The sequence below is a fragment of the Danio aesculapii genome, chromosome 5, assembly GCF_903798145.1.
Source record: "Danio aesculapii chromosome 5, fDanAes4.1, whole genome shotgun sequence".
Classification (NCBI taxonomy): Eukaryota; Metazoa; Chordata; class Actinopteri; order Cypriniformes; family Danionidae; genus Danio; species Danio aesculapii.
Window position 1 is genome coordinate 34,886,193 of NC_079439.1, and position 24,642 is coordinate 34,910,834.

The 24,642-nt window shown below is 35.4% G+C and overlaps 1 protein-coding gene across 3 annotated transcripts in view; it reads right to left on the reverse strand.

Moving 5' to 3' along the window:
* si:dkey-34e4.1 (carboxyl-terminal PDZ ligand of neuronal nitric oxide synthase protein) overlaps positions 1–24,642 on the reverse strand; it is a 90,174-nt gene that overhangs the window by 47,491 nt on the left and 18,041 nt on the right. For all 3 annotated transcript variants that reach the window (XR_008837836.1, XM_056458046.1, XM_056458045.1), the window contains exons 3-5: positions 1,655–1,747; positions 1,426–1,484; positions 894–1,002 (exon numbers count right to left, since the gene is read on the reverse strand). Coding sequence is in view for 2 of the 3 variants with exons in the window: in XM_056458046.1 (XP_056314021.1) it covers positions 894–1,002; positions 1,426–1,484; positions 1,655–1,747 (261 nt within the window). In the remaining variant the exon portion in view is untranslated. The remainder of the gene's footprint in view (positions 1–893; positions 1,003–1,425; positions 1,485–1,654; positions 1,748–24,642) is intronic.

Consider the following 24,642-nt stretch of genomic DNA (forward strand, 5'->3'; position numbering starts at 1 on the left):
GGAAGCTTCTGTAGCCAAAACAAATTCCTTGTGTGTGTGAAGCACACTTGGCAATAAAACTGATTCTGATTCTGATATTATATTATATAATACTATATTATATTGTATTATATTATACTATATTATATTATATTATATAATACTATATTATACTATATTATATCATATCATATTACATTATATTATATTATATTATATTATATTATATTATATTATATTATATTATATTATATTATATTATATTATATTATATTATATTATATTATACTATATTACATTATATTATACTATATTATATTATATTATATTATATTATATTATACTATATTATATTATATTATATTATATTATATTATATTATATTATATTATATTATATTATATTATATTATATTATATTATATTATATTATACACTAAGGACAAATTTTTAATAAATTTGCTACAATTTAAAAAAAATCTTTTTTCACATTGTCATTATGGGGTATTGTGTGTAGAATTTTGAGGAAATAAATGAATTTAATCCATTTTGGAATTAGGCTGTAACAAAAAATATGGAAAAAGTGAAGCGCTATGAATTCTTTACAGATGCACTGTATTCAACCTTTATTCTTCAGATTCCTTCCTGTGTGTGATTTTATTACACTTGTTATATTACTGTTCTTAGTTTTGTCAGTATACAGGAAAAAAAGCAATGGGCAAAGAACAAGAATAGGAATATGCAGACAGTAACAAATAGGTGAAGAACATCAAGGTCCCTCTGCGAAAGTCATCACTTGCAACAAGATCAAGATGGATTTAAAAAATATGCTATGTATGATATTAAACCTTAAATCGGGGCAAAATAAACAGAAAACCATTTATTTTTCTTCTGTGTAAAAGGAAACTGCTCTACCTTCTTTTTGGACTTGAACACATTGCATCTGAAAGAGTTGCTGGATCCATCACGAGCAATGTAGCTGAAAATCTTCAGATCCTGAGAATCATGCGATACATAGAAGATCCTGTGAGGAAACAAATTAGAAAAAGAAAAGAAATAAAAACTACGGTCAGATTATCCTATAAGGATTCATTAGTTAATGTTAGTTAATATATATTAGTTGATGTATATTTACTAACATAAACTATATGAACAGTACTTGTACAGCATTTATTAATCAATCTTTAACATTTATTAATGCCTTTAAAATCCAAATAAATTTTTATTAATATTAGACTATGTTACCAATGAACTAACAATGAACAACTGTATTTTTGTTACCTAATGTTAACTAACAAATACTGTTATAAATGTATTGTTCATTGTTTATTTGTGTTAGCAAATGCATTAACTAACATTAACTAATACAACCTTATTGCAAAGTGTTACCGGAGAAAAAACATAAGGTTAAAATGCAGTTCATCTCATTAAATTTCCACAGTCTCACCTGTATATGGGGTCTTGCATAACCAGCATCTTGCTCTCATCCCACGTCCACTCTTTCCTCTAGAGGTCAAATCAAGGAAAATGTCAGGGACTCTAATGAGAATGCTCATTATCAATGTGACCAAATATAACCTAATTCCTAAGACTGTAATTCTGACACAGAATAATGATGTTCACATAGGTCACCGGGTCGTGTGAGGGGTGCATAGGGATGATGACATCTCACATGCCTTGGGTTTCTTGCGGAGCGCCACTCTGACGCCTTCAACTGAGACCACGATGCTCACTTTCTTCTTCTTCACACTCTTTGCTTTGAACTCATACTGCAAGAAAAAAACATCAACAATGTTGCTTTAAATGCATGATGAGACATTTTTAAAGACCCGCGCAGAACTGAAACACCCATTCTAATGTTTTCCATTAAATTATCTCACTAAACATCCAATTGCCATCTTTAGACGGAAGTACAGGAGACAATTTAAATCAGTTATGTCTCATTAGCACCTAAACTGCTAAATTCTGAACATCAGCGGAAATGATTATCAGTCCTGCACTGAGAGCCTAGTTACAATAAACAACTTTTTTAAGAGCACAAATTAATTTAAGAACAGGGACTGCTTTATTTACTCATAGTCCATCTACATAAAAACATTGTCTATGAAAATATATATATTTTAAACAATCTAAAGCTCAGTATGGTTACATTAAGTTGATCAACAATACAGTAAACATAGTAATATTGTGAAATTAATGACTTTATAAAATCGCTTTGCCATTTAACATATTTTAAAGCTAAATAATTTAAAATTTTTCTATCAAAGCTGCATTTTCAGCATCATTACTATGCTCTACACCAGGGGTGCCCAAACCTTTTCTTATGGAGGGTCAAAAACCAAACTTGATTGAGGGTGGTAGGCTGAAGCTAAGGGTGTACCCACACTATGTACAGTTGCCTTGAACCAGGCCAAAGCATGCTTGTCCCCCCTCCCCCGATGGCCCGCACTCAAATTGCATTCAAGCCAGAGCACGCTTACGTCATCAATGATGCGCTGTCCAGTTTAAGAAGCGCTCATGCTCAGCACAGAGGAGATTTCTTTATATCGCTGTATCGTTTTAGTCGTTTGGGATGCGGTGACACGCAGTCAAATATTTATCCGAACAGACCAGCCACCTTTGACACTCATAAACAATCATAAAGTCCTCGTGCTGCAGGAATTAGGAGGTTTGCTAAAGGTGCAGCTGTCATGCAGTGAGGGGTTTGCTTCTTTTATATCTACGACATTTTGCGTTCATTGAACAGCTCAGGCACATATGCCGGATAAGTTGGCAGTTCATTCCGCTGTGGTGACCCCTGATGAATAAAGGGATTAATCCGAAGGAAAATGAATGAATGAATGAATCCCATTTATAACAAAATGGAGTTAAATTTATTTATTTATTTTTATTAATAGTGAAATATACAGTATGTGTCCTAATAGTGTTTTAGCAGCGTGCCACACATACAGTTGAAGTCAGAATTATTAGCCCATCTTTGAATTTTTTTTCTTTTTTAAATATTCCTCAAATGGTTTAACAAAGCAAGGACATTTTCACAGTATGTCTGTCTGATAATATTTTTTCTTCTGGAGAAAGTCTTGTTTGCTTTATTTTGGCTAGAATAAAAACAGCCTTTAATTTTTTAAAACCATTTTAAGGTCAAAATTATTAGCCCCTTTAAGCTATGTATATTGTTTGATTGTCTACAGAACAAATCACTGTTATACAGTAACTTTAATTGAAATATTTAATTTCAGTTTTGCTTTTTTTGGAGCTCAGAAATTAAACAAACAAACAAACAAACAAACAAACAAACAAAAGGTTATGTTAAATTAGAAATGGTGATCTCTGTTGAGGGATTCGCCCCAACCTTCCCCATCATGTGTCCCCATCTGATTGGTTGGCGGGCCCATTTAAAAGTTACCATGGGCCAACCTTGGGCCCATCTCTGCTCTACACAGTGTCACATGATCCTTCAGAAATCATTCACATACAGTATACTCATTTGAAGAAAAAAGTTAAAAAATAAAATGATAGAAGCAAAAGTAAAAAACTTTTATAACCCCCCCTCCCCCCCCTATAATAGAAATATGAATAGGCTACGCAGTGGCACAGTAGGTAGTGCTGTCGCCTCACAGCAAGAAGGTCGCTGGTTCGAGCCTCGGCTGGGTCAGTTGGCATTTCTGTGTGGAGTTTGCATGTTCTCCTTGCGTTCGTGTGGGTTTCCTCCGGGTACTCCGCTTTCCCCCACAGTCCAAAGACATGCGGTAAAATTGTCCGTAGTGTATGAGTCTGGATGGGTGTGTATGAATGTTTCCCAGGGATGGGTTGCAGCTGGAAGGGCATCCGATGCGTGAAACATATGCTGGATAAGTTGGCGGTTCATTACGCTGTGGTGACCCCAGATTAATAAAGGGACTAAGCCGAAAAGAAAATTAATGAATGAATATGAATATGAATATGAATAGATATATGAATACGCATTGAGAGTTCAAAAGAACATTTTATCAAAAGAAATATAAATAAAAACGATAAAATGGAATATTTTGTAAATGCATCCTTGCTGAAAACTAGTAAGGTCCATTCCACAAACTCTGTCATGTATTACAAAAAAGTCCAAATAGTTCTTCACAAAGCAAACAAACTAATCTTTCTCCTTTTCTATTAACAATTTAGCTTAGTGCAGGATTGAAGTAAAAATAGTACAATGCGCTAAACATCAGCACTTCTACTGTGTTAAATCTGAGATCTTAAGAACTTTACCTCATTCAAAACACAGTACTTTGATCAAACTGATGCAATTAAGCTCGTAATCACACAAACCATAATCTTATTAAAACATGTGGATTCAATTGCAATAGAAGGCATATAAACACCATAATTTCATTGTTACTCTGACCATACTACGCATGCTCAAACATACACTGATGATGTGTTTTAACTTCATGAATGAACATGACATTATTTAGAAATTCCCTTCATTCACTAAACTCACTCAATGCAACACGCTGCACAGTTTCTGTGCTGAAATCAATTTGTCATAAAAGCCTTGCATGGGCCTGAGTTGGTTCAGGACATCCCTATATATCATATTTACATTTTTATCCATTTGCACTATATGCTGAGTGTACAATCTCAGAATGCACTGCAAGCAGGTCTGTGATAATAAAAAGCATGCTAGTAAGCAGATAAAGTAAAGAGGAATGCAGATATTTCTCTGTGCTTTGTAAGTTTTGCTTATTAGAGCCTTGAGCTGATGTGTCAACTCCAAACTGGGATCAGCTCTAAGCATTAGCGGAGTCTCTGGTCTCCATTTAAGTGAAGTGATTGTTAAAAGCGTTAAGGCTGTTGCTGCTTATTTGCTGCTGTGTTTCAGGTCAGCCACTTGTTTGTTCAGGTTCTATTGTTTGTCTGAGGGCTGCACAATACATCCATTAGGCATTGATATTGTAATACATGTATCTGCAATAGTCACATAGCAGGATTAGATTATTTATCAAAGACAAAACAATAAAGACATTATTAAATATTACTAATTTTTAAAATAATTTATACAATGATGGTCATGTTATTTTAGGTTTGATTGTTTATTTCCTGTAGCTGAATACTGTACTGTAAATCATAAAGCGTTGTTTATTTCACTTTTATTCTTGCTCTGCTATATTTATATATGCTTGTCATTTATTATGATTTATGCAAGTGCACTGCATAGAAGAATACTTGATCATCCCAATCTATCTAAATCCTATGTCTACTAATAGAGCTATTCAATTCATCTGGTGAAATTATATTTATATATATTAATATATTCATATCGCAGGAAAACAAAAATTTGCAATGTCTAAATTTTCCAATATCGTACAGCCCTAGTACATATTGAGTTTAATCAGCATTTTCCAAATCCTTTCTCTCATCATCCAGCCCAACAGAGTTCTATAAAGACATTAGAGGGACGGTTCACCCAAAACTGAAAATATACCTACACTTGTCACAAACTTGTTCGAGTTTCTTTTTTGTGTTAAATGAAATAAGTTATTTTGAAAAATCTTAGAAAACAGTAACCACTGACTTTCTATAGTATTTGTTTATCCTACTATGTGTGTCAATGGTTATCGGTTTTAATATTCTTCTAAATATCTTCTTTTGTGTTCTACAGTAATAAAGAAAGTCATAAAGGTTTCAAACCACTTGATGGTGAGCAAGTAGAGGGTAAATTTTAATTTTTGGGTCAACCATTCTTTTAAAATTGTGTCCTAACTACACTGATGCAACACGATTCAAGCAAAAAGCAATTTGGCTGTCTGCATCCGAATCATCATGACAGAAACATTTACATACCAGAGCCATTCAGAAGTGCAAAATAGTGCACTGCACAACCAATGAAATGGCAAGGATTAATACTTTAACTAGGGATGCTCCGATCGATCGGCCGGATTCACATTTTATGACTCGATCGGTACCTGTCAATCTGGCCGACCTCATGAAGCGATCACAAGTGTTTGTTTAAGAGTTTACACAGAGACGCATGTGCGCTCCTCAGCAGTGCTACAGCACGTGCAGATCTAGGTAAATGATGGGTGGGGCGTAAGTGATCACTGTGCTCATGTCAGAGCAGCTAAAATATACAGTTTATACAATCTATTGACACGACTTGCATGAGTGATGATCTCTTTGTTGCAAGTGCAACCATTGAATGTCCAGTCTTTTGAGCTGCTGTAAGCTGCGAGTGGAGTTATTGCCGCTATCTAGCGTCTCATCCAACCATATAGGCCCATTCATAGTGTAATTGTGACGCCCGCGAATTAGATAAAATACCATGGAAATCATGCGACGAACATGAATGACTGAGAAAATGAATCGTGAGCGGCACAGTTATGTTCTAAGCCAGAGTTGACCAACCCTGTTCCTGGAGATCGACCTTCTTGCAGACTTCAGTGGCAACCTATATCAAAAACACCTGCCTGTAATTATCAAGTGCTGTTCAGGTCCTAATTAATTGGTTCAGGTGTGTTTGATCAGAGTTGGAGCTGAACTTTGCAGGAAGATCGATCTCCAGGAACAGGCTTGAGCACAACTGTTCTAAGCTGTATATTTGTTAGGTTAAATGAATAGTGCAGTCAAGAAAATCCCCGCTCTCTCATTGAGCTGCTGTCCCTGTCTGGAGGTGCGATCATTGTGCTGCTGTCAATAGTTATAGAAAATATTTTAATTGCATGTATTTAGGCCTTTATAAGAACTGAAAGTTCTGTGTTTTGATAATATTGCAAGTTCACTAAAACCTGGCTGTAAATATGAATGAAATAAATAATTTTTACTTATTTAATATAACTTTTTTCTAATATTGGCCTAGTAATTGCAATAAAAAGTAGTTTATAGGCATATTTCCTTTTAGTAAAGAAATGGTGTATTAAGGTGTGTATTTTAATTTCTTATGGATCAAATAAATCCTACGCTCCACACTTTTTCTTCATTGAGACATTGAATTCTTTCATCATTTGCAGTGTTTCTGACAATGTTAGACATTTCTTACCATTTTTTTACATGTTTTACCTATTATTTTCTGTTAAACTGCATCTGACCATTACATTTCCACACTAAATGGTTATAAGAGACGTGTTTAAGAGATTATGCAGCAACCAATGTCACATAAAATGTTACTTAAACTCACATTAGTAGCATTTGACACTGAATAAAGCACACAATAAGCAGCTGAATTGAACATTATCATAGTAATTTATGCTGTTGTTCAGCTGCGAAGTCGCAAAAATAGAAAGCATTTCTAAAATAGGAATCCTCTTGGTCTTTTTGAAAGGTTTATGGATGAGGACTTTTATTTATTTGTTTATTTTTTATTTTATTTTTTTACACATTTCTTTAAAGAGTCTAAAAGATTGACATTGACACTATTAGAGTCTTTGGGTTCTTTGAAATAGAGATATGAATCATTTCTCCTGAAAGACTTAGTATTCATTATTGAAGTAAAGTCCTGTTCTGAGCTGAGAGAGTTCTGCTTGTTCGCAGGAACATTAGGCTGATCTGTCCATCTCTTGTAGGCTAGAGGAAAACAAGAAGCAGTGGATGCATAAAGACTGTATGAGATGTACTACAAGGATAGGGACATGACAGGTCTGTCCACGTGGGCTGATGACAAAACTTTAGTCTTGCTCAAGTGTGTTGAAGTTGCTAAAACTTTAAACCACCTTGCCAGAATTCATCAGCATCATCACTGGTTATTAGATCTTCAAGCAGTGCTTATTATTTTACTCATTTGTAACTCACCCTGGGCTGCAGCAACTGTTAAATGAATCAATATACATTCGCTTTGTTACAGTAATTACAGCATTTTACCTGGTATTTGGCACTGTAATTATAGACTTCCAAAGGGTATGAGGTGAACTTATCCAACACATTTGTTGAAAATAGCGGCCAAGCTTTTGTTTGTAGTAGGGCGGCATAATATATTGCAAAATTATCATTATCGCGATAATTGCATATGCAATATACATATCACAGACATCTTTGATAACTGATATTTATTTTATGCATTGGTTGTTTATCTCAATTTGACAAATCAGATAGCACCTTGCTAATATTATCCCCACTTCCCCAGCTACTGTTCTGCTATTGGTTGGAGCGGCCCATTGGTGAACCCAGATCTGAAAATAAATATTTATAATGGCAACAGCCAATCAGAGTCAGAATATCCTTTGAGGGTTTCCCGCATTGATAGTGTTCTTAAAACGAAATGTTTGCATCTTGACCGTTTTTTTTTTTTTGTCTGATTTGGAATTAGTTAGAATATATAAAAAATATTTCTTTTACATGTTTATTTTAATACCATTAAATAAATAAATGAAACATAGCTATTAAAATGCCATTTTTTCCTTGGGAAATGTAAGAAATATCATTATAGCAACACTCAACAACAATATCGCATATCACATATTTTCCAGTATCTTGTATCCCTAGTTTGGAGAGACTATGTAGATAAAGAGATGTAATTAACAGACAAGTAGTGAATCCTATCTTATCTTTGCAGTCAGATTAAATGCAGTTACTGGATGACCATTTTATGATCCTGAGCCTTCTATAGAAAATATACCTTTTATACATTTAACTGAAGAAACTTTGCAAGTACAAGTCAACTTACACTAACCCTAACCCCAACCCTAACCCCAACCCAACAGTCTACTTATAATCTAATGAAAATTAGTTTGCAAGTAGATGCAATGTAACTTATATTCAATAAACGATCCATCAAAATAAAGTGTGACCAAAACAAGATATTCTGAAAAATGAAAGTCAATGAAGTCAACTTTTTCCAACATTATTCAGAATAAATTCTTTTGCCTTTAACAAAAGAGAAAAATTCAAACAGGTTCTGAACAAGTGGAGGATGATTAAATGATGACAGAATTACAATTTTTGGGCAAACTATTCATTTAATAAACATGTTTTATGGCCCAAAATAGAAAAAAATTCATTTTTGACTGGATTTTTATAATTATTTTTGCATATTTATTTATTTAGAGTTAGATATTTTTATAGTCATTTTCACACTGTAAAATAGCATTATAAATAGTTTGGTATTAAAATGACATTATAAGATTCTTAACGTCACAACATAATGCTCCAAAGATAACGGAGACATTTTAAATTTGCTTCATGACATTTACTAATCATTTACTTATTGATTTTACATTAAAATTTATCTGGGAAAATGACAAGGGACCATGTTTAGACAAAACTGCAGTTTGTAAAGTTTTATTACTATAAGCAGAACTTCAATAGAATTGAATTGAATGCCCTCTGACCATAGAAACACATTACTTAGTATGCATATAGCCATTTAGGATCAAGGACAGCTCAAGACCAAACTAAATACAAGCAACAAAAAAAAAGTAAAAAATGGTGAGAGTCAAGGGACAAGACATGGCTCGTAGTGAATAAAGAATAAGGCTACTTGCCAAATGCTCTACACAAATTGACCATTCAGCCTCATTCGGCTCATTCACATCATTCATAACCTTCCCAAAGTCAAAAGCACATTAAACAGAACCACAAAAAAACACATTGACTAACCTCTACCTATTCTACAGCATACTAGTGCATATGAAAAAAGAGAAAAGCAATGGCATGTCAAATAATCTTAGTAACAAATCAATAAATAATAGTTAAAATAATAAATATGTGAACAAATATAACATATTGTATTTTGGTATCATTTGCATTTTCTTGGAATTCAATTGCTTTTCTCTTTGCACTTTCTTTAGTCCTTGGATACAGCTTTCACCTGTCGTATCTTAAAGCAAATGTTCTGCCTACAAAACATGACCTTCTGTATAATTAGCAGTGGATGTCAGCATCCAAAGGCCACACTAAATATTAATGCGCGACTTCTGTATGTGCAGAAGTGAGACAGAATGAACAGGAATGTGTGCCACAGGAAGTCAAGAAGAAAAACTGTACTTGCTGCAGGTGTCCTTTAATATAAATAACTAAAATAACTGCATATCTTCCACAATATAAATACATCTGTCTTATTTTCCAAATTGCAGAATGAAATAAGGGCAATAAGTTATATTATTTAATGTTCAGCGTCACGGTGGCGCAGCGGGTAGCATGATCGCCTCACAGCAAGGCTGGGTCAGTTGGCATTTCTGTGTGGAGTTTGCATACTCTCCCTGTGTTCACGTGGGTTTTCTCTGGGTGCTCCGGTTTCCCCCACAATTTCAATGTGCTATAGGTGAATTGAACAAGCTAAATTGGCAGTAGTGTATGTGTGAATGTGAGAGTGTATGGGTGTTTCACAGTGTTGGGTTGCAGCTGGAAGGGCATCCGCTGCATAAAGCATATGCTGGATAAATTGGCGGTTCATTCTAAGCCGAAACGAAAATGAATGAATGGGAATGAAATATTACTGAAGCATGCTGTACACTCCATACTGGGCACTATTTTTCTAACTACAGTGAAGTATTGAATTTAGAAAAAAAAATTAAATATGGTTTAGCATTTTTAATACAATAAAAACAATTATTTTGCAGTTTAGTGCATAAATGGGGCTAATAGAGTTAACAACTGTGAATATTTTTAGAAAATCCAAAAAACACTTTTAAAATATCTATGAAAAAATGGAAATTCTCCGGTTTAAAGATGGATTGTGACGCATGCAACGTGCATTACTGCATTTATGACTGAACATTTTAAAGTTGTGCTTTCCCCATGACAAAAACTCACTTAAACCTGCTCCACTTTGCCCCATTTGTGCAAAAAAAAAAAAAAGTTGAGATGTCAAGATCAAACTAAAATGACTACTTTTTTATAATTCACGTTTTGTGTCAGCATTCCTTGCAGGACAAAAGCAGCCTGCAAGAATGAAATTTTAATCTTTCTTACTGCTCAAGTGCAAAGTGCATTGAAATATTTAAGATATACTGCACAGCTTTTGTACTGTGTATAAACATTTCAGCCAAAAGTTCTAAAAGCTGCAGTTGACATTTCAAAATAAAAGCTAAATAAAACAAAACACTAAAGAAATCCCTTCCAAAACAAAAGGGTCAGACCTCAAATTTGGGATTAAGAGTTGAATCCAGACATCAGCAATAATCCTGTCTTGCTTTCATGCCTAATTTCCATTTTGTTAAGAAGCATCTGCATCTGTGGGCTTAAAGTTGACAAAGCTGCCATATTCAGCACTTAATGACACTTCAAACTGATCTCTCTCTCTTTCTCTCTGGGCTTGCAAGGTCATTTAGATTGCAACATGCTGGAGAAAAGAACTGCAACTGACATCTCCAACAGTTTTTTTAATGACAGAATGACAAAAAATTAACAAATACATGTATTCAGCAACTTAAGAAAGCCCTTGTATTACAAGACTTTTACAAGAAAACAAATAAGTCACTTCCAAGAAATAGAGTGCAAAACTGGCTCAGAGATAAAAATAAATCTTTTTTTCTTTAAACTTGACAGATAAAAATGTAAAAAAGGTAAAAAATACACTCAGATTTAATGGTGTTGTTATCCCATTACCCAGCAGTACAGTGCTATGCACAGAAGAGCAGAATGATCACGAACCATGAAACCCTCAAAAACAGCTTTTCAGGAAAGTCTTTGGAAAGTCTTAAATGCAATCTGGGTCACGATTCATACAGACAATCACAATCAATTAGAGGCTGTATCCTAGCAACAGTCTTCAAATGTGAGATTTTGGGGGTAGATTATTGTCACCCAGTTCTTCCCCACAGCTCTTACAATAAATGAAAAAAGAACTGCTGGGAAAGCTAAAATAACAGCAGGAGCAGACCTGGAAGTTGCCTGTCAACAGCTGCCTGAAAATCTCACAAAATAAAATATATATTTAATTAATTAGGCTTGAAAATGGGTGGAAAATTGCCAGTAAAATTCAGAAAACTTTTCAGATAATTTCCAGAAAAACATAATCTGGAAAACATTTGGCAACACAGCATTTGCCAGAGTTAGGATGTCTATTTAGTGAACCTGGATATAGATCCTTTTCACATTTCCAGGTTCCTCAGCAGCAGAAGTCAACATAGTTGGGTAAACTTACACTACCTGACAAAAGTCTTGTCGCCTATCCACGTTTTAGGAACAACAAATAATAACTCGACTTCTAGTTGATCATTTGGTATCAGAAGTGGCTTACATGAAAGGCAAAGGCCTCTAGATTACACTTATTTTATCAAAATAAAATATGATCATGCCTTAGTTTTTAATTATTTAATTAGGACAGTAAAGTCTGACTTTGCTAAGACAAAAATCTTGTCACTTAACAGAAATAATGTACAGTATAGAGTATAAAGTCATGGAGCAGTGGAAAAATAATGAATATTGTGTATGACTCTCATAAGCTTGAGCATCCATACATCTCTGGAATGACTCTGGAATGGCAAAGAAAGCGTGTTTGCAGGACTCCCAGAGTTCATCAAGAATCTTTGGATTCATCTTAAATGCCTCCTCCTATATCTTACCCCAAACATGCTCAATAATGTTCATCTCTGATGACTGGGCTGGCCAGTCCTGGAGCACCTTGACCTACTTTGCTTCCAGGAACTTTGATGTAGAGGCTGAAGTATGAGAAAGAGCGCTATCCTGCTGAGGAATTTGCCCTCTCCTGTGGTTTGTAATGTAATGGGCAGCACAAATGTCTTGATAGCTCAGGCTGTTGATGTTGCCATCCACTCTGCAGATCTCTAGCATGCCCCGATTCCGAATGTAACCCCAAACTATGAATTTCCCTTCACCAAACTTGACTGATTTCTGTGAGAATCTTGGGTCTATATGGTTTCCAAAAGGTCTTCTGCAGTATTTGTGATGATTGGGATGCAGTTCAACAGATGATTCATCGAAAAAATCTACCTTCTGACACTTTTCCAAATTATCAACCAGAAGTCAAGTTATTATTATTCATTGCTCTTACAACTAGGATTAACGACAAGACATTTGTCAGGTAGTGTAGTTACATTTATATAGCGCTTTTCATGACACTCAAAACGCTTTACACATTGGGGGGAATCTCCTCATCCACCACCAATGTGCAGCATCCAACTGAATGACGCGACGGCAGCCATATTGCGCCCAGACCGCACACCCCACACCAGCTGATTAGTGGAGAGGAGATAGAGTGATGAAGCCAATTATGATATTCAGTTTAACGTCTCATCCGAAAGACGGCACTCACTGAGGCGAATCCCCTTCACTATACTGGGGCATTAGGATCCATATGTACATACATATAATATATGTAATTACATATAAATGTACAGTACAAGCATTAAAAAAATCTGAATATTAAAAACTTTCAAGAATTTAAGTTGGCCGAATGATGGCCGTTAATCGCGTCTTGTGAAAAGAGTCCATTGATTCAGATGCTCTGATTTAATTTGATTCTGATTTACAATCTCTCAGTACCATTCAACTCAATACTTGATTTGAGTCGGTGAAAATAGATTTATTACAATTATTCATATTTCTAAAAGTGATATTTCTTTTGAAAAAGAACTGTCAGTTTCAAAAGAATCACTTCCTTTTATATTAAATTATGTTCATTAAAAGATAAAACATTAAACATGAAATATGAATATCATTTATTTTATTATTTATGTGGTGTAATTTTACCACTCTAAAGTAAAAGTTATTATACACATAAAACATTACAAATATCTGCATTAGAAATTATTGTTATTACATGGCATTTAAATGGCATTTAGGTATATATATATAATGATATTTTTGTTATTCTTGTTGTAATGGTATAGACAAATGGTATTGAAAAACTTAACCTTTCAATGTACTGTATCAAAAAAGATGTTGTATGCAACATTACTAAGCTTAAAAAAAATCAACCTGAATACAGCGAACAAATACACAATATTATAACTGTTTTCTACTAATCAGCATCTCATTGACGACAACTTATGACTTACTGTCTGAACGAAAGGGAAAACAACTCAATACATAGATATAAAACAGCAGTTGTTCTGCTTACTTCACTATCAATAAAAAGATGTTGTCTGTTCTTTCTCTGAGGAATTTCACCTCTGGCACTACTTCCATTAGAAGCTGCCAATGGAAATGACCTTGACCTGCATGGGATGCTGCTGCTGAGAACGACTTAGTTTCTCTGCTTGATTGGGGTTTCCGCTTGACTTCAGACCAATGGGGAGTGTGTGTCATTTTGACAGAGTGTGTACTTGAGGAAGTGAGAGAGAGAGAAAGCGAGCGACAGACAGACAGGAGGAACATTGAACAGACTTCCGAACTCGTTTCTTGGAGCTGAGTCGGCAGAGGTACCTGCTGGGAGTGGGACGAGGGCCAATCAGTTGATGTCACGCACCCCAAGGGCGGGATTTAATAACCTTTACTGCGCTGGTGCACCAGACGGGTTTGATATTTCATTAGTGTGTGTGTGTGTATGTGTGTGCATGAGCTGTGTTACATGGAGGATTTCAGTTTTTCTCAATAAGTATGCATGAATACACTCACGCATCTGTCATACTGTGCAAATCCCTCAACTAGCCAAAAATCATGCTGAGAAAACATTGCTCAGTTTTCAAGTTTGCACACACTTGTGGAGTCATGAGAGATGTGTACAGTATTTATACATATATGTCTGTGTATTAAGGCTCAGATTTATTAATGGGGGCATATTAGCATGAAATTGCAGTACCACTTTCAATGATTCAACAATGAGTCTGTGATTAAGTACATTTATTTCTTCATTAAATAATTTTGGTTAATAAATAATAATCACTTCATTCAAATTTTTTTAAATCAATGCCTGATTTTTATTTTACTTGCAATTGTTTGTTATGTTTATAGTGAATCTCAATGTCTGTTGACATTCAGATATATCAGTGTCTATTATTGATGTTCCCATCATGTACTGGGCATTTTCCAGTTGTGTTTGCACTTTTTCTATCATTGCTATACACATTGCTATATAAAATAAAATAAAATAAAATAAAATAAAATAAAATAAAATAAAATAAAATAAAATAAAATAAAATAAAATAAAATAAAATAATTCATTCATTCAATCCACTTTTCCGGGGCCGGGTCGCGGGGGCAGCAATCCTCGGAGAGAACCCCAGACTTCCCTCTCCCCAGACACTTCCTCCAGCTCCTCCGGGGGGATCCCGAGGTGTTCTCAGGCCAGCTGAGAGACATAGTCCCTCCAGCCTGTCCTGGGTCTTCCCCAAGGCCTCCCTAGGTTGGCGTCCAGGAGGCATCTGAAACAGATGCCCGAGCCACCTCAGCGGACTTTTCTCGATATGGAGGAGCAGTGACTCTACCCGAGCTCCTCTTGGGTGACAGTCACCCTATTCATAAATGTGCACCCTGCCACCCTGCTTGTATTCGAGATCTTGTCCTTTCGGTCATGAAACAAAGCTCATGACCATAGGTGAGAGTAGGAACGTAGATTGACCGGTAAATCGAGAGCTTTGCCTTTCAACTCAGTTCCTTCTTTACCACAACGGACTGGTACATCGACCGCATTATTGCTGCCTCTGCACCGATCCACCGGTCAACCTCACGTTCCATCCTTCCCTCACTCGTGAACAAAACCCCAAGATACTTGAACTCCTCCGCCTGGGGTAAGGACTTTCCTCCAACCAGGAGATGGCAAACCACCTTTTTCTGGTGGAGCACCATGGCCTCAGACGTGAAGGTGCTGATTCTCATCTCAACCGCGTCACACTCGGCAGCAAACCGCCCCAGTGCATGCTGAAGGTCCATGTTCGATGAAGCCAACAGAACAACATCGTCTGCGAATAACAGAGATGAAATCCTGTGGTCCCCGAACCGGACCCCCTCCAGCCCAAGGCTGCGCTTTGAAATTCTGTCCATAAAATACAATAAAAAAAAACATAATTGTTACAATTTAATTGTCTACCAAAATACTGAGGGGTTCATTTAAAGGTGCCATGAATTTAAAAATAAAAATTTGTTAGATGTTAGTATCAGTATTGTTAGTTTTTAGGATATCTATGAGCTAGTGTGCCCAAAAAGAGTGACACAATTCGCGTTTAGAAGATATAAAACTGATATTAACATGTACAGCTTGCAGTTTGTCACTTCTGCCCAAATGGATCAACGGTTTCATTCACGTCACCTCACACTACAGTCTCATCACATCATAACCAATCAAATGCTCTCTAGTATCTGACATGCCCCGCCTCCTTTGAAACGCTTCTCAATTGATGCACTTGAGCTCAACCACACTCACTGGTAGATCTGTGATAAAACAAAACACTATTGGCTGTTTTTTTTAAAGGAGAGGAGCTACACTATACCCCACCCTCTCATCGTGTTTCGGTTGAGATTACGTCAAACATCGAATAAAAATGCATATTTCAAATCACTTCACAGAAAGTATGCCATTATCTCTGCTGTGTATATGTTATTTAAGAGACTGCATAAAACAAATATGAATAAATAATAATAACAGCGTACCATAGTATTCATTTACATTGAAGCATAAACGTAAAAAGCTTAAAATCATGGTTTAATAACATATTGTTCGAGTAAAACATACAAAGTGAGAATAAAATGCACTTGAAACAGTTCTGTTAAGTAAACTTCAAATAATTAAGCTAAAATACAGACAATGTCAGTTATATAATTAAGCCAATTTGATGTAATTCCACATTTGAAATTTACCACAAATTTGACAGATTTATTTTGCAAGCCCCATTGGAAGGATATTGTTGTTCTGCTGCTGATCTACTGTCAAAGTGCAAATTAAGGAGCACTGTAGGATTTCCAAAGAGTAAAAATAATCAAATTTAAGAAAAGGTCAATTTCCTCATCAACTAATACATTCAACCAAGAGCAGCACAGATTAAATGTATGTTACTGAGTAATCACGATACTGGGAAAACTTCTAGCATTCCTAATTATAAAAACACACATAAATTCTCTCACTTCTTTATTATGCTTTCCTCCTACAGCAACTATTGTAACACATCGAGTGCAAATGTCTTAAGACATGCTTTGTAGTAAGTTACAAAATGACACAAAAACCAATAAGTTGACACTCGCAAACCTTAGTTAACAGCCTGCATTAATGCAAAGCTATTTTCCCTTTAAATGGGCTTCACTGAGTCAATGACAAGATGTGAATACTGACAGGAAATCCCTGTGGTACCATGTGACTAGCAACGACCTCAGCCATTAGATATGAGTATGTGTGTGTGTGAGAGAGAGAGTGACATGTGACTGATTGAATTAAAAAGTACAAGACTGCTGACTTTCTGATTGTCTCTGTTGTTTTGATATCGGAATTGGCCTTTGAAAAATTCATATTAATCAACAACTAGTTTGGGTCAAATAATATATTGTCAGTGTTTGAGAGACTTCAGTGCATTTCAGCTGAGCTACATGAGTACAAACAGCACAGTAACAGGTGTGAGAGCAGTTCACTCTGTTTAATGCAGTGTGCTGTTTGGACGCGTGTCCACAAAAGGACAACTCAAAAAAAAAAAAACAAGGCCAAGTATGAGGGCACCATCTGTCCCATATACACGTCTGTTTTTGTGTTTAAACAACAATGTCAGCGCTCCAGCGTCTGTGTCATTTGTGCATTGTGCAAGGATTAAATATAAAGGATTATGGTTTCATAGATTAAGGACATATCTTTGTTAAACAGCAAGTGAAAACAACTTTCACAAGCACTACTGTTTAAAAGTCAGGAAGGTTTTGAAACATATGAATATTTTTTTTATTTGGCAGAACTTTTAAACTAATCAAACGTGTCAATAAAGCCATCCACAATGACATTTCTCAATGTAAAAAAAAAATATATATATATATATATATATATATATATATATATATATATATATATATATATATATATATATATATATAATAAAATAGATAAAGATTATTTTGAACTATCAATTCATTAAAGAATCCTGAGAAAACAGAATAACAGAAAGATTTCTAAAGGATCATGTGAAAATTTTGCTTTACCATCACAAGTATGAATTACATTTGAATAGTATATTCAAATACATTTGCTTTAAACTGTAAATAAATTGTAATAAAACTGTCCTGCTTTAACTTTATTTCAATAACATAAATGCATTGAAAATACTGACATAAAATTAGTTTCGACACCAATATTACTGGCATAGGTCTAAAAAATATTGTCATAGGAATTTTGCTGATAATCTAAATTACATTAAGGGTATTTTGGTTAGTTCTTATAAATTATTTTTTACCCATTTATCCTAGTATGATAGTAAGAACTTGTGAAACTGTATATACACTCACAATAAAAATTATTGCTTGTTCAAATTACTTATTTAAAATGATCTGAATCAACAGAATTCTTGAGATTTCATTGGGACAACTTAATTTTTTATGTTCAATCCACATAAATTTGTTAAACGTGTTAACTTAATCGTTTTGTGTTGGGACGACATGAATATATTGTGTAGAACCCGGCATTTTTTACAGTGTAGGGCTCTCTTGTATTTCCTGTGTGACCTGATAAAGACCTTGTAGGTCGAAACGTTGTCCATCTAAATAAAGAGAACTTTACTGTCCAACTAAAAATGAAGTGGCAGTTTGCCGATTCTTTTTACTTTTTGTATTGTGTTTGGCTTGATCGAGCACCTTTAAGATGATCTTATTTCCCAGTTCATTTGACAAGTGTGAGTGCTCTGAATCGGACCAAGTCGCGGTTTAGGTGGCTCTGGCCCTATTGAAATAGGTGTGCCAGAGCGTAGTGTGCTTGTATACTGAAAATCTGACATCATTTTTAAGGGACTGTTTCATAAGGATTTATTAATCATTCTTACTTTCAATGAAATCTAACTGTCATAGTTTATTTAGCATACAACCCCCGCGCTGCACGACAGCAGCCATCTTAAGCAAAACTTCTAATACATGCCTCCGGCGCCTTGACCGCAGCTCTGCACAAGATATTTGGCCAGTGGAGAAATGGCCGTGCCCATCTGAGCCTGGTATCTCTCAAGGTTTATTTTTCTTCACTTTCGTCAATTGGTGAAGTTTTTTACTCGCCGCTGTCACCCCTAGCTTGTGTGGTTCGAGATCTGTAGAGCTGCGCATCGATGGATTTGCTCTTCAGTGTTTGGACTCTCAGTAGTGATTATTAAACCACTCTGAACTGAACCGAACTGAACTTAAACTTTGAAAACTGGACTATGCTGTTTAATTTACTACGATCTTTTATGTGAAGCTGCTTTGACACAATCAACATTGTAAAAGCGCTATACAAATAAAGGTGAATTGAATTGAACATGCAGCACAGTGACTTTTATGAACATTTATGAGTGTCAAAAGTGGAGGAAATTTTGACTGTGTGTCACTGCATTTCAAACGACTTAAAATAATACAAAACAATATAACTAAAGCAATCTTCATTGTACAGAGCGAGATCTTCTGTTAAACTGAACAGTCGCATCATCGATGACATAAGTGTGCTCAGGCTCGGAAGGCAAAAAATGCAATGTGAGTGCGGGCCGAGGGGGAGAAGTGAGGGAGGGCAATCGTGCCTGGGAATGGTTCAAGACAACCATGACTAGTGTGAGTACACACTTATGCCGAGTTCAGACTGCACGATGTTCAAAGTAGTAGCATCACAGATGTTTTCACATTGCATGACTATCTGGGGTAGCGTTTCGTTGCTGCTGTGTTTACACTGCAAGATGGATTGGCGACAGGGGGTTTCACACTGCATGACTTTACAATAGGAAGAATCGTCAACAACTCACAAGCAAACACAATGCGAGGTCACGTCATTCTTTTGTTTTGCTCACCTGGCTTTTGAAGGAAATTAATATGTTCTCCTTATCTTTTTTCTTTTTCGACCAGGTTGTGATATGGCTCACATCAAACAGACACCTTCCTCCATTACTTGGGTCCAAAAGGAACTGCTCCCTGACCTCCCGCTGGCCTGCAGATACCCATACTAGTGGATGCAGCTCTCTCATTGGCTGTAGGTAATCGCCAATGTTATTTTCAATCATAACAGATTTCACACACGATTTGAATCGCTGACAGCTCCAGATATTTAGTATGCCAAATATCTCACGGGTGTCGGTGACGCATCTGTGATTCTCTCAGATCGTGTCTCATGTGAACGGTCACCGATTTGCCTGTGATTTCAGGCACTCAACAACGATTTCTCAAAATCTATTGGCAAGTCAAAATCGGGACTAAAATCATGCAGTCTTAACTCGGTATTAAGAGGTGTGCACACTGTGTTGTTCTTACTAAATAAGAACTTAACATGATTTGATAGAAATTTGCCTTTTAAAATCTAAATGAAAAGTCATCCATTTTATAAAATGATTCACCCAGTTGATGCCAGTGGTGCCACAATGGTGTAGTCGACGACCCGAGTTCGATTTCCGCCTCGTGGTCCTATGTCGATCCTTCCCCTCTCTCTGCTCCCCGCACTTTCCTGTCAATACTCTCTACTGTCCTATCAATTAAAGGTGAAAACCCTGAAAAAAATAATTATATAAAAAAAAAGATTTACCCAAACACTTGTGATTCCATTTTCAATTTGCTCAGGATTGCAATGTCATCTTAATTGGCAATTACAGGCCCACAGTCTTTCCCTTTCCCTCACTTTATACACAAACACAAACAAGTAGAAATGAGAGGAGGAAGCAAAGAGAGTGTAGATCAGAGAATAAACACAAGAAGAGGAGAAATGACAGGCGCGGAAACAAGCAATGAGAGAGAGAGAGGCATATAAACAATCTCCCAAATGTACAGCAGCCATCTCTCTCTCTCTCTCTCTCTCTCTCTCTCTCTCTCTCTCTCTCTCTCCCTCTTTCTTAAGCCCTGAGGCAGTTTTCTCAATCACAACACAAACTAAAGCCCAACAGATAGTGAGTAGACATTGAGTGGAGTGTGTGTTTCAGCATGCCAGTGAGTGCAGGTGAATGTGAAAGCGTGCCATGTCTGTGAGGGTGGAGTTTTGACCAAACCTGCCTGGCGCTCAAACACGCTCTAACTTTCAGGACTCAGGACGTGTTTTGGCAGAGTTGGGGGGGAGGGTTGCTATGGTGATATGGGGGGTACTGGTCTTGCGTAACTGGTTAACACTGACAGAAATAGTCCAGAGAATTGAAAGAGAGTGTGAGAGAGAAGACAGTGAATGAGGGGAGAAGAAAAGCAGCAAAAGAAGGAGGAACCCTGCTGAGTGCACCGGCTGAGAGCATTGGGATGGAGGATTTTTTTTACTCTTTTATTAAGACTTACAAAAATGAAAACGTCAGTGTTTTGAGACTGTGTGTTTGTTTGGAAGATAAGGAATGCAGAGGGAGTGAAAAGCCAGTGTTTCCTGTACAAACGCAAGAGGATGTGGTTGTCTGGGAGATGTTAATTACTCACTCACTTATATCAGATGTAATGTGATTAAAATGTGAATCATGACATCTTGTGGTTTGGTTCGGTTTGGAGGGAGAGATGTGGAGCTCATGGATGCTAGCGCATGTAGGCCATTACACTGCATCTGTCCCTGGGCTACTGCACAACAATGAAGCCTTTCATTCTCTCTGTAGCCCTGTATCAGCCCCCTCCCCAACACACACCATCTACTCCCTAAGCCCTGCCACCTCCTCTCCTCCTTCCTTTCCTCTCCTCCTGACCTCTTTATCACATTGTCTCACTGGTTTTGTAAGAATTCCAATAGCATACATTTTACAGTCAAACGTGCACACAGACTCAATTAAAATACATTTATACAACGTCAACATATGCAAATTCTAAAACAAATCTTTTTTGCACAAAGCGTGTGTGGGGAAAAGCTATTTACTTTTCTGATTGATGTGGTCTTGTATGCTGGATCAATATTATCAAGCACAACTCTATCATCATGTAATGTTGACATATAAAATAAGATTTATTAAAGAAATCATTCACCTAAAATGAAAACTGATCACTAAGTTCTAATCAAGTATGCCCGTCCTGCTCACAGATCACCTCCATATAAAGGCAGTGACCAGTTTTAAAAAAAGATGCACATGTATTATTGAAATGTCCCATGCAACACATGTATTTCATAGGGCAGCACGATATTGGGACAAAACTGACATTTCAATGTTTTATTTTCACACATTGTGATTTACTGTATATTTTCACCAAATAAGAATAGAATTATTAGGGAAAAAATCATTAATTTAGAGCAATTGGGATCATTTTGTAGAGCATTGGCTGAAACTATAATAAACCAATAACAAGCACTGGTAAATACAGTAGAGCAAAGTTATACAAATCAAATAAACAGTGCTTTATAGTTTTCTGGGATTCTACATATCTACAGATTTTGGTTTGGCAAAAATCAGTAAAAATGTCTACAACTACGTTTAACACGTTTACTTAACCTAAATGAAAAATTTCTGCATTGTGAGTAAAACTTTGCAAGGTCTCCCAAAAAAGCTTCTGCCAACTTGTTACTTTATGTTAAGTTAATCTCAGACCTACTCACTTGAAAAAATAAAGGTTGCAGTATTTCTAACCCTAACAACAATAACAAAAATAATAGTAACACCAATAATAACATTATTATTAACAACAACAGCAACAACAAAATACTGCTGCAAAAATGCTAACATAATTTGAAATTATGATTCATTTGTAATTTATCTTTTTTGGGGGACACAGCTGCAGAAAAGACTTTTAATGTGAAATTTCATCTCACATTTACATAGTTTGCTCTAAAAAAAGAAGCGCTTTAACATGTGGACTGTTAATTTGTATTCAACTGTTATGTATATATATATATATATATATATATATATATATATATATATATATATATATATATATATATATATATATATATGACATTTTTTCCTAACAAAATTACAATGAAAGATTAAAATGCCTAAAAAGATCAAATAATAAATAGACCTTTCAAAACAACCCAAATTATAAATCAAATGCTCAAATAATCAAATAATAAAACAAAATGCATTCTCAAATTAGAAATCAAATATTTAATTTTCCTAAACAACTCCTTAAAATCCTGTATTAATAATTAAATGACAAATCAAATGCTCAAACTATAATTCACATTGATTACACACACACAGCTGGAAGCTCATGATGAACTGTTTACTGGGACTATAAAAACACCTCATTTACACAGACTCTTTGCTGAGTCTTGTTTACCCCTGTGAAGCATACCAGGCATTTTTCCTTGTTTGTCCTGCCATGTTTTGATCCTTGTCTTGTTTACCATTATTTTGCCTCCTGACCTGTTTCTAATTCTTTCTAATAAATGTTTTGTTAACATTTGTTTCTGTTTTAGTTTTTTTTTTCAATTGAGCTATGTTTGTTTGTTCTCATAATGTATTTTTTCTTAGTATCAATTTTCAAAAGAGTTTTTTTGTTCATTCAACTTCAGACATTTGAGGTCAGTGCAAAATTGAGTACACAAGAAAAAAACTAAAGGAAATAAGAATTATGTTTTATTTGTTCCAGTTCAATCCAGTTCTGCAGACGAGAAATGTTCAGTCTGCACAACTTAAAAAGTTTCGTTAGAGAGTAGTTCACCTCTCCAGAAAAGAATAATCCTATGTTAACTCAACTAAATGTTTTTTGAATTACTGACAAATAATTTTAAGTCAGTGCAACTGATGTTTTCAAAAGTTGAGTGAACAAGAGAAAGTGAAATAAAATAAGGAGGATTACAGTCTTTTTGTTGTACAGGTTTAGTTTTTTTACAGTGTAGCAGTAAATAGGTATACAAATTGTATAGTTAAATATATACATTAAATCAATTAATCTTTCTTAAACGTTACAAACATTATAATTCATAATGCCTGAACGCTTGAACTGGCTTAAAATGTTAACATGGGCCTTAAGAAAGCATGTAAATGCTAAAATGTTGGGTAACATTGTGGAGACAGCAAAATAACCATAAATCACGTGTTTTTTTCAAATGTGGCTACTGGTCAACTACAGTATAATCCAGACTCTACATTGCAAATCCTGCGGTGTGACTATTGAGAATGCACACATTGCGATATCGATGCTGAAAGGATATATTGTGCAGCCCTAATTCCAAGATTTTTTGGGGATATACTGTAGGGTTTTGATGAACAAAATATAAATACCCTTACATCATTTATTGTATGCAGAACCATGAATATGCAAATTAGTTTCACTCACACAACTTAAATAGTAAACACTACAATGGCAAGTGTGACAAGTACTGTAAATTCATTCATTCATCCATTCATTCATCCATTCATTCATTCATTCATTCATTCATTCATTCATTCATTCATCCATTCATCCATTCATTCATTCATTCATTCATTCATATTTGTTTAAGCCATAAATTGTTTCTGAAAAAAAAGATGGGAGGCGATGGGCTACATTGTAGTAATGCTCAGCATGGTGTTGATTGGCTGTTCAATCTTAGAAGGTCATTGTCCTGCAGAGTTTGATTCCTACTAGATTTTCATGCTGGTATGGTTCAGTCATGCTAGGGTTGGATGACTAAAATCTGCAGGACATCGGCGCTCTAAGAACAAGTTTGAACACCCTTGGTGTTGACCAACGATTTGTTTATATCTCTAAGCGAGTAACCATATATGGTAACTAAATTGACATTGGTGACAATATAATTTGTACTTATTATAATAAATCTGACTAATATTTATAA